The 10357-nt window shown below is 40.2% G+C and overlaps 1 protein-coding gene across 1 annotated transcript in view; it reads right to left on the bottom strand.

Moving 5' to 3' along the window:
• Positions 1 to 568: 568 nt before the first annotated feature.
• The window catches only part of LIN7A (lin-7 cell polarity scaffold A), a 119365-nt gene continuing 109576 nt past the window's right edge, over positions 569 to 10357 (bottom strand). Inside the window, exons 5-6 of the mRNA XM_045779818.2 lie at positions 8833 to 9051; positions 569 to 2858 (exon numbers count right to left, since the gene is read on the bottom strand). Of these exons, the coding sequence (XP_045635774.1) occupies positions 8833 to 9051 (219 nt within the window). The 3' untranslated portion in view covers positions 569 to 2858. The remainder of the gene's footprint in view (positions 2859 to 8832; positions 9052 to 10357) is intronic.

Here is a 10357-nt window from a genome sequence, read left to right as displayed (position 1 = left end):
TGCCCCAAATGGAGAGGTTCAGGTATTCTTTTACTAAACTATACTCTGCGTACTGGCCTTCAAAATCACAGCAGGAAAGAGTTTAGCAAAATCTGGCCACCAACCTGACTAAGGGAAAGAACTCAAATTCACCAGGCTCATGGAGGAATAGTCATACCAGATTCCCCCCTAACTTTGAATATCTAATTTCTTTATGATATTCAAGAGTGACATTCATGGAAGAGCAAACTGATATGTCTCTAATATGATTTTGGACACGTCAGTGGCTCTACTGTGATCATTAATGATAAAGAACATGGTGATTTTTTCCCCTTTCCTTCTGGTTTGGGTGAAACTTAACCACAAAAGGGCCTCTCGAAGTCTTAGGGACAGAAACTGTTGATTAATACTTTAGGCGGGGGTTATATTTCAATAACCAGATTTTACTGAAAAAAAAACAAACAAACAAAACAACAACAATAAAATAACAAAAAAACAAAAACCTGGCCATTTGGTCATTTGTATGTAGGACCACTGTGACCTGTAATCTGTCTTTAGATGCCTTAGGTGTGATGGATTGCCCCTTCACTTTGACAAAGGACTTGGCATACATTTATTAGCATTTAACATTATGCAAATGAAGCATAACATACAAAGATATGTAGAAAACACAAATGTAAGGTATCTACTCATTTGATAGCTGCTTCCGTAACACCGTGACAATATTTATATCAATGTGAAAACATATAATTTCATATCAACCATACAGTTATGGCTAAATGAAAACATACCGTAAGCTCCAAATTTATACAAGGCATTGAAATGTGTTGAAATGACCATTTTCTCATTACAAGGGTGCAATGATTTCCCTTTATGAGAATCTGTGGCATCGCCTGAATAGCTTTAATATTTCTTTGTTAAATGATAACTAAAATATATGTTTTATTAAATTTTTCTTATAAAAATGAGAACTATCTCTTTCAAACTGAGTAATACTCACACGTAGTCTCCATTCACTCCCTTTAGTCATGCTTAGCTCTTCTGTAAACCTATTTTACATAACATTCAGGGTCCACCCCTTTGCCCCCCCCCCCCGTTTTCTCCAGTAAAAAAAATGATATGTTTTCAGGATGGTTGTTGGAATTGGTGTACGTCCTAGTTTCTTCTCTCTTTGTCCTCTGTTGGGTGACGTACTGTGAAGAGTAGGCAGAACTTGGTATTGACAATAACGCCCCCTGACAGAGCAAAATAAAATGTGCTGGGTAGTTCTGACTTGTTTTATTTTGTTTTCAAGAAATAGCTCTTGAACTGAACTTCATCAATTTCTAATTTGGGGGACTATCTGAAATATAAACTTTATTTATGCTGGGGAATCAATCTCTGCATTTGAGAAAAGGGAACATTCAAATATTTGCCTCAGTTTTAATGCCCTATCTAGAATGTTTCAACTGAGCATTTATTCTTTCTTCGGGTACATTTTTGTGCCTCAGTTATTTAAGTGCCCAAATGATTATTGCTTCCTATTCATCCCAATGAGTAAAGTCAGACTTAGGCGCTTAGAGTTATCATAAGTCAAAGTGATGATCTGTATAGGGGGCTCTTAACAGGTCATTTTCCAGCAACCGATACTTTCTGAAAGATATCTCTTTGTCTATTGTCCCACATGAGTATGTGTAATGAATTAGGCATCTTTTCCCTCTAGAAGGAACAGCTTCTCTTCATTCACAATATTATATCCTGGTTTATATCTGCCTATTTTTAAAAGGAATAATACTTCTGGTCTTAGATTGCCAAAAATATCCAGTTTATCTTTGGGGAAACTAATTTAAACTTTCTGTGACATATATATTTGTATATATATGACCACATATCGTAACTGAGCTTTGTAAAGCCCTAAGCTTTAAAATAGTAAATAAATTTCTATAATGACATATTGGTGTAGGTAGAAAGAGTTTAGATTTCTCCAGAGTTTATGAATTAAAAAATATAAAACTTAACCAAAAGTTAGGTCCTTTGTTAGTGTTGTCTTACCAGATTCATAACATTTGGTAAGAAAAGACCTCAGTTTGTAGCAAATACACTCTGATAATATATATTTTGTGGAATAAATATACATTATATTCTGTTAGAATTCATAATCATAGATACAAGCAATACTTAAATTAAAAAAAAATACCCTACTAGAGTTCTCTATCCTTGCCTCTAGCAAACCAAAAGTTGAGTGAAAACTGTCCCACTCCATTAATGCATAATTAAATTCATGGAAACAGAAAATAAAAAGCCAACTGCTTCTAGAACCTGAACAGAGTATAAATAGTATAACTTGCCATTTTCAAGAGGGGAATAAAGGTTGAATTTGCAATTAACTGGAATTCTAATTCAGACAGTTCAGCAATATGGATGTGGACGAGGTCAGGGTACCGGGCAATGCTTAGGTTTCTTTTAAGTGGTAACAACCTTGAACTGATGCAGTTTGAACTATAGCCTAACGAGGGATTTGTTAATCTCTGGAAAAGCTATAGACCAAAGACTCACGTCATCGTGGCCTGGTGATTTATCTGGAAAGTCATGGACTTGATTCTTCTTGTACTAGTTCAGCCTGCAGACTGGAAAACCTCTCCCTTTACACACTGAGAATTCCCACTGCAGTGAATGGAAGGTCTGTGTGTGTAAAGAGCACAGGAGCAGTGGGATTCAGCCCCAGAGAAAGAAGGTGTCGAGTCGCCTTGGTAAAGAATTTATACACCACGTGTTCACAGATTCTTCACAGCTATAATTATCAATGTGGCCTTTTCCTTTTACTATGTGCTGGGATTCTGAAGCACGGTTTCGAATTCGTGACTATCCGATCTTTGATCAGGTAGCTTCTCTTTGAGGACCTGAAAGAGGGGGAAAGAGCGAAAGGAAGCCAAGGATTAGCATTCATTTGTCAATGACAATATGCTAAAAATATCAAAAGAGCATGTGCTATGTGAGAACAGCAAGAATTATTTTAGGCTCTATCACTCATGCACAATCTTCCACGTATGAAAAAAAAATCGTTGGATGTTTGCAAAGGAAGTAATTATCAAATGACGATGGAAAAGGCACAGTTATTCCCAAAAATGAACTACAGAACGCCAGTTGGGAAACATTTCAAATGTAAAACATTGCTTCTTCCCAGTTTCGGATGATTCTCTTTTTCTTCACGAAGGCAAAGGAGAGCTAACCTTTACAGTGTGATTCTTAGGACCATTAGTCAGCTCCGGTTGGGTCACCGCCAACAGTCTCCCTCTGACAGGCGGGAGGCACCAACCTCCTCGCTCCGAAGCAGATTCTCAGACCAGCTCCCTCTCGCACAAGGGCAGCCTGACACCAAGTAGAACGGAGCAGGCAGCGGCCCATATGGTCAGATCCGGAGGAGCTGCCTCGGGGGAACGCTCTCCCCAAGCCCCGGCACTCCTCCCCCCTACCGAATCGTTCCTTTCAGACAGAACAGTGGTTTCTGATCTTTGTTTTTAAAGCTGCAGATACTTTTATGCCCTTGAATGCGAAGCATTATATACAAAGCAGATATTTACAAATTGCGGCAGGCCTTGCAATCTGCCTACTTGGCGTCAACACTCTCCAGCGGGCACGCCTTCCGCAGAGGCCCCTGGAAGCCCTGGGGCTACAGGGTGGCTTCAGAGCCGTGCACAGGGCGGTCGTGTGTCCTCAGGACTCACCGGAGAGCGTTTTTCACGCAAGCACTACCGGGTACCTACGCTTTCCCTGCTGTGATACGACTGCGCTCTGCAACTACTGACTGCTCACTAATGGCCATGTCTTTTGTTAGAAGTTTTACTTATTCTTTTCTTACTTAATCTCCCTAACAGACCATTTCTCTAAGTCTTCTATTGAATAACTTCCTACAAGTCCCCGAGTTGGCAAGCGATAGAGATCTAGAGACTGAGATTTAATGAATGAATTTATTATATAGTACGTGTGCCAAGGGAATGGGACTCCGAACATGTGACTTGTACTAACAGTCTTGGATCTTTTCACCGATGCAGAGGAAGGGGAGGGAGGAGGCCTGAGGAATATGCCTGCAGCTGAGAGATCACCGGGCATCCAAGATGTGGGTCACGGAAATACCCGCTGGGAAGAACCACTGCACCAAATGTTCTCATTATTTCGCTCATTCCCTTGATTGGTAATTCAACAGATCAGTGATTTTATTTTTTACTTGTTTAAATAAAAGACTTTTTTTCCCATATTAGTGTAAATTTTATCACTCAGATTGCTTTGCTAACTTTTAAAGGAGCCGTTGTGGTAGGCAGAGTAATGGACCCTTAATCTATCCACATCCTAATCCCTAGAATCTGTTAATATGTTAGATTCCATGTTAAAGGGAGATTAAAGTTGTAGATGGAATTAAGGTTGCTAAACAGCTGACGTTAAAACAGGGAGATGAGCCGGGATTGCCCAGGTGGGATAAATGATTAATTTAATTAAACGTGGAAGATGGAGAGAGGAGGAGGAGCCAGGGAAGGGGGCGGGGACGACGAAGCAGAGGTCCCAACAACGCGGCGTGAGAGCTCAACCACCCCTGCTGGTTTGGAAGATGGAGAAAGGACCATGAGGCAAAGAATGTGGAGAGCCTCTAGATGCTGGAAAGGGCAAGGAAATGAATTTTCCTTGGAGCCTCCTAAAGCCCAGAGAGACCAGGCTGGACTTCAGAATTACAAGATAATACATTTATGTTACTTTAAGCCACCAAATTTGTGGTAATTGTTTTGAAGGCAGCAGTAAGAAATGAAGACAGCTGAGGAGATGGAGTACTTTGAAGTCTGGAGTAAACGGTAAGGGTGATTTGGATAACTCTAACTACCGCGAGAATGAATCCCTGGAAAGCTCATGTGAAGATGTCTGTGAGGAGCGATGGAGATGTTAAGGGCAGGCGCCATGGAACAAAGGAGGAGAATAGCACAGCGGTGCAGAGAAAGGGGCTTTGAAGCCCATGTTTCTGGGTTTGAGTCACGGCCCTATCACTTATGAGCTGTGAACTACGGTATAGATTTTTTAAAAATCCTACATGCCTAGTCTCTTCCTTCTACCATTAAAAATAGTACCTACTACCCTTTGGATTGTTGTGAAGGTTAAGTAATTGAACATAGATGAAGCACTTAGAAGAGTTTTTGGCACACCCTAATTGCTCAGTAACTGTTATCCAGGATTCCGATGATTATTGCTATTATTCCAGTTTTCTGCTTGGTAACTCTGGGGTCCTTGGATTCAATTTTATCAGAGTCGTCTTTTGAGGCTGGTTCTCTCGGTTCTGCAGTGTTTCCCTGGATCGGACCAGCAGGACGGAGCTGTGGCAGTGGTAGCGGGAGGTTAGAACGTTGGTAGTGGACAAGGGAAGGGAAGCGGGGGCCTGACAGTCGGTGAGGCCACTGGTAAACTCCAGCTGCTTTGCAAGTCTGTTAAGATCCAGCCTGGTTTCAAAGGCAATGAATTCTCCACCATCAATCCAGCAACAGGAGGTCAGAGAAATTTGACAATCTTTTAGTTTTGACTTCCTCAGAATGTTGACAACTCAAGAAGGATTCCTCTTCCTCCTTTTATTCTTTGTGAATCTGGGTGAAATATGGATGTTTATCAAATCATGCTTTAAAAAGCGAGATGCTTAAAGCTGAGTAAATGTAATTCTCTATGTCAAGAAAGTGGGGATAGCATAAAAATAGCTATATTCCTATTCTCTGTTTAGGTTTCTATAATTCATAGTGATCATCTCTTAGAAAATGTACCTGATTATTGAACACGGAAGTTAGGGGAAAAGACAACTGAGTTTTATTTCAGGCGAGTATGAAATTAAAAGTGGGCAAAAGAGATATTCTCCACACACCACTTGCATTCAACCTATTTTCCATTCGTATGCACTATTTACCATTACTTGTTACTTAATAACATACCATTTAAGATTTTTAAAAATTCCTCATTTAGAGAATAGAAATTGTATTTCATGTGATAAATGATAAGACGGTATCTGACAAGTATGTTGCTTTACCTGGTCTTTGCATGACTTGTCAAACTTAAAAAATCAAAGATCGGTTCAAAGCAAATTGGTCAAATTAGCTTCAAATTTCTTCACGAAAGCAACCACAGTATGAGTTAGGAAGTGTAACAAATCCCATTTAATCCTTAAAAATTTAATTAATTAAGAGTTTAACAAGAGCTAATGTAGGTCTCTTTGACTGAATTCACCATAAAATCCATGGATGACGTGACTCGGTTGTACTTCGCTCGTACTTGAAATGGCCACCACCGTTTCATCTCAAGGGGCCACGAGCGTGTGTGTAGCGAGGGCCGTCTTGGCAGGCATAAATATAAATTTCACGTTCATTTAAATAGAACTTTCCTGTATCCTCTACAAGAAAAAGAGAGTTTGTAAATGTCTTTTATTAAAAATGTTAGTCTTTGGCGATGAGACAATAGGAAATTCTGAAGTGATTTAATGAAGACTGATGGAGCAGAGAAATGCGGTGGAGTGCACGGCCCAGCAAATACTTATGGCCAAGTTGTATCCTTCCAAAGGTGACTGAATGGGTACAATAGTGGAAGCTTTTAGTAAGACCTCAGAAGTCTGAATGGCAACATATTTCTTTCAAAACACTTTAGAATAATTTTACTGTGGGCCAGTGTGGCAAATCAATTAGGAAAACGGTACAAGTCCACATTATTGGGAGGGGAAGAAAAAAAGTGAGTTAGCAGAAAGAGTTCCATGTCTGACTAAAGAATTGTGGATTGTTATTAGAAAAAAAAGACCTTTGAAGGGATTCTGACAGTACCAAGCGAGGCGAAGTACCTTTGCATTCGGAATGGATCAGAGAGGAGAAGGATGTGGGCAAAATGACTTGTCCAGGCGCATCCCTATCACTCCATCCCAACCCCATCATCCTAGTCCAACCACCATGTCTCTTGGCTGGACTACTCTACAACAGCCTTCTAATTAGTCTCTGCTCTCACTCTTCCCTTGCAATAATCTATTTTCCTCAGAACAGCACGAGTGATCTTTTTTAGTACAGAAATCAGATCATGTCACTCCCTTGCTTAAAACCATTAGTGGCTTCCACTGCAATAAAATCTAGCTCCCCTCAGTGATTTAAAAAGCTTTCTGTGACCTGGCCCCCACCTACCTCTTGGTCCTTCCTCATTATTTCCTAACTAACTACCCCAGCTTTCTTTCTACTCCTCAAACATCAAATAGCTCATGTCTCTCTTCGAAGTACGCACTGGCTAGTTCCTTTTCTTAGGCTCATTTCTGGCTTCTCCTCAGCATTCAACTCTAGCTTACATGTCATCTCCTTTGCGACATCTCCCCTGATCACCTAAGAGAAGGCTGTCATCTAGCCAGTGTCGATCAAAGCACTCTATTTTAACTCTGTGAAGTACTGGTCCCAATAGGTTATTTTCATTTACCTGGATGTTAACTATCTCCTCCAACCAGAATGTAAGCACCATGAGTGCAAGGACGTTGCTTTGCTCAGGCTGTTTCTACAGCCCACTGAACAGTGTCGAGTCCATGGCAGTCCCAAACAGATACTTATTGTTGACGAAATGTAGTTTTGAGAGTGAATGGAAGGTGATTTTAGATGAAGTCACCAAACTATGGGATATATATAATAAAACTTACAGGCTATAAAAGAAAGATAGACTGCTGATTTCTCAGCACTGTCTGAGGACGAATCCTGTAGGTCTTTATACTTCCCCATGTAGCTTCTCCTTTTTGTGAGTGTCACAAACCATTGAAACTCTCATGTCATAGCCAATGTTTCTGGTTGTGCAAATAGTAGTCTGATAAAACCACTATTACCCATTGTCATTGTCCCAAGAACATTTGAACCTCACTTCAAAATCACATTTGCAGACATCATAGCGGAGAGGTATGCTATGCTATTAACTGTCTCTTCCAAAGGAGAGCAAGGACAATTTATAGAACTCCAGACTATCTGATGTTGGCAGATGAAATGCCTGCAAGAGCAAAAAGGAAAATAATTCTAGGCTATTTGAAAGTGTGGTTGTGAGGGCTCCATGAAGCCACTGCAAGTTTGTATCATTCATTTAAAAAATAGGGTTTTAGGGATACTTGCCTGGAAGGGTTTTTCTGAGGATAAGGAATAACATGGGAGAAGAACCTGGCACATAGGAAGCACTTCAAGATGGTGATTCTTACTCTTCACAATTTGTTCCCCTGAATTTTCATAAAAACATATAGCAACACCACTTAGCATTTTTGTCACAAAGTGGAATTTAGAAAAAGGCCAGAGCATCACATTTTCAGTGAGCACCCACAGAGAATTTCGGATTTCTCGGAGCACGCACACTGGCAGGTCTCCATGTCATTCTTCACAGTGAAGTAGTTTTCCAGTAATTTGTATCAGTATTCTAAAGAGATCTTCCCAGGATCGGCACTATGTGGTTGTTTAGTTTGTACACTGTGCAAAGGCAACTGGCCAAGAGGGTGAGTGAGGGGCTGGAATCCAGCCCACACTCTTGTCATCTAGCTCTGTGTCTGGGGACCTGGGTTGCACAGAGGCTGCGTTTTCCTAATGTGTATAAAGGCACCCTATAGTCTGTACCTGGCCCTCCCACGTATATTATTTTCCGAAATATCTTACATTTGCAGAAAATATGGCTGAATGGCATATAAAGTTAGCGACTGTCTTCTTTGCATTTTCTGAGGTCATCTTTGTTTTTATTTGCTTAATTGATTGGAGGGGGCATTATTAAATCTAATGACTATATTCCAGCTGTCTCAGAAACCATATCAAAACCGGAAACACACTTGTGTGTGTCGGGGACTTCCTTCGTGGGGAAGAAGGCGCCTCTCACCTACGACATGTGGTTCTGCTGTGTTTGTTGCTGCTGCTGCTGTTGCTGCTGCTGAATAAGCAACTGCTGCTGCTGTCGACGCCGGGCCGTCCGGAGCTTTTCGAAGCGGGCCTCCATTTCTTCCAGGACTTTGGGGGTGTATCGGACAACCAGCTTGACGCTGTCTTTGGCAGCCTTGAGGAGTTCCACCGCTTTCTCATGGTGCTCCCCTTCCACGCTCTGAAAAGACAGTGACAGCTCTTAAAGGGGAGAGCTCGCATGGTCTTCTCCCTGCGAGACCGATCTGCCATTCGTATCTCGTTAAAATCCCAGTTTGAAATTTCAAGAAGGTCCCGCAGATGGGATGCCCTGCCAGCATCGTTATTATTTACCGCGTTTGCGGGTGAAGTAGAGGCAGGTTCGGATGCACCAGGGTACAGAACAGATGGAATGGGGGTTCAAGTTTGGAGGGTGAGAAGGGATCAAGACCTAAGATACCACGCTCACGTTTAGAGTGGGATTTCTAAATCTCATCTGCAAGGGTAAATGCACTGGTCAAGAAAATTCTGAAAGAATTTTAAAAAATAGTAATGAAGGGGAACTTTCCCTATCAGATATTAATGTTATTAGGAATCTATCACTATTAAAGCCGTGTCTTGTTGTAGTGAGAGAGAACACAGAGTCCAGAAGCAGATCCATCATGTGTAAAACTTTGTTATATGATATATGTGGGATTTAGACCAAAGGGGGAAAAGACTGGTAAATAATGCTGCTGAAACAAATAATAACTAAATGATAGAAAATGATGTGGAGCTCAATCTTCTAGTATACGCTAAATATAACTGATTAAAAATTTAAATGTAAAAATAAAACCGTAAAACAACTAAAATGAAGCAGAACTGAAACGTTCATCTTGCAAAAGAGAAAGAATTCTTAAGTAAAAATGCCAAGGGAAAGAAATCACGAACTCAGATTTATAAATTGTATGTTTCTAGATCTCATATACCATAAAAAAGCCAAATAACAAGAAAAAATATTCTCAATATATGACAATTCGTTCATATTCTTACCATGAAGAACTCTTGAGGGTCTATAAAGACCTAAGCAAAATGAGCACATGAACTCAGGGACAAACAATAATTAAAAAAAAAAACACACAACAAAAACCTATGAAAGGATGTCTAAGCTCCCTTGCAATGTTAATATGGTGAATATGTGTTTTTAAAAATAGGGTGTATTTGCAAGGATGTAGGGAAATGGGACTGTCATATACCGCTAGTAACAACACAAACTGGCACAATTTTTCCAGAGGGCATTATTGTTATGCATTGAAAAAACTAAAGAACTAAAGAAAAAACTAAAGAAAAAAAATTAAAGAACAGTTTATTTTCAGAGAAATTTACTAAGGATATAATCAGATATGCACGCATACCTATAAGGTAGGAACGATAAAGCAGAAAGCGAAAAATAAATCACTTCTTGGCTTTTGAGTACCAAGGCTTTTAAATATCATGGTACAGACAATAGTTGGGAAAGTATGTTTTTA

The sequence above is a fragment of the Ursus americanus genome, chromosome 17, assembly GCF_024610735.1.
Source record: "Ursus americanus isolate L20-20 chromosome 17, mUrsAme1.1.p, whole genome shotgun sequence".
In the NCBI taxonomy this organism is placed as follows: Eukaryota; Metazoa; Chordata; class Mammalia; order Carnivora; family Ursidae; genus Ursus; species Ursus americanus.
The sequence above is the reverse complement of the archived record's forward strand: the minus strand, read 5'-3'. Positions and strand labels throughout refer to the sequence as shown.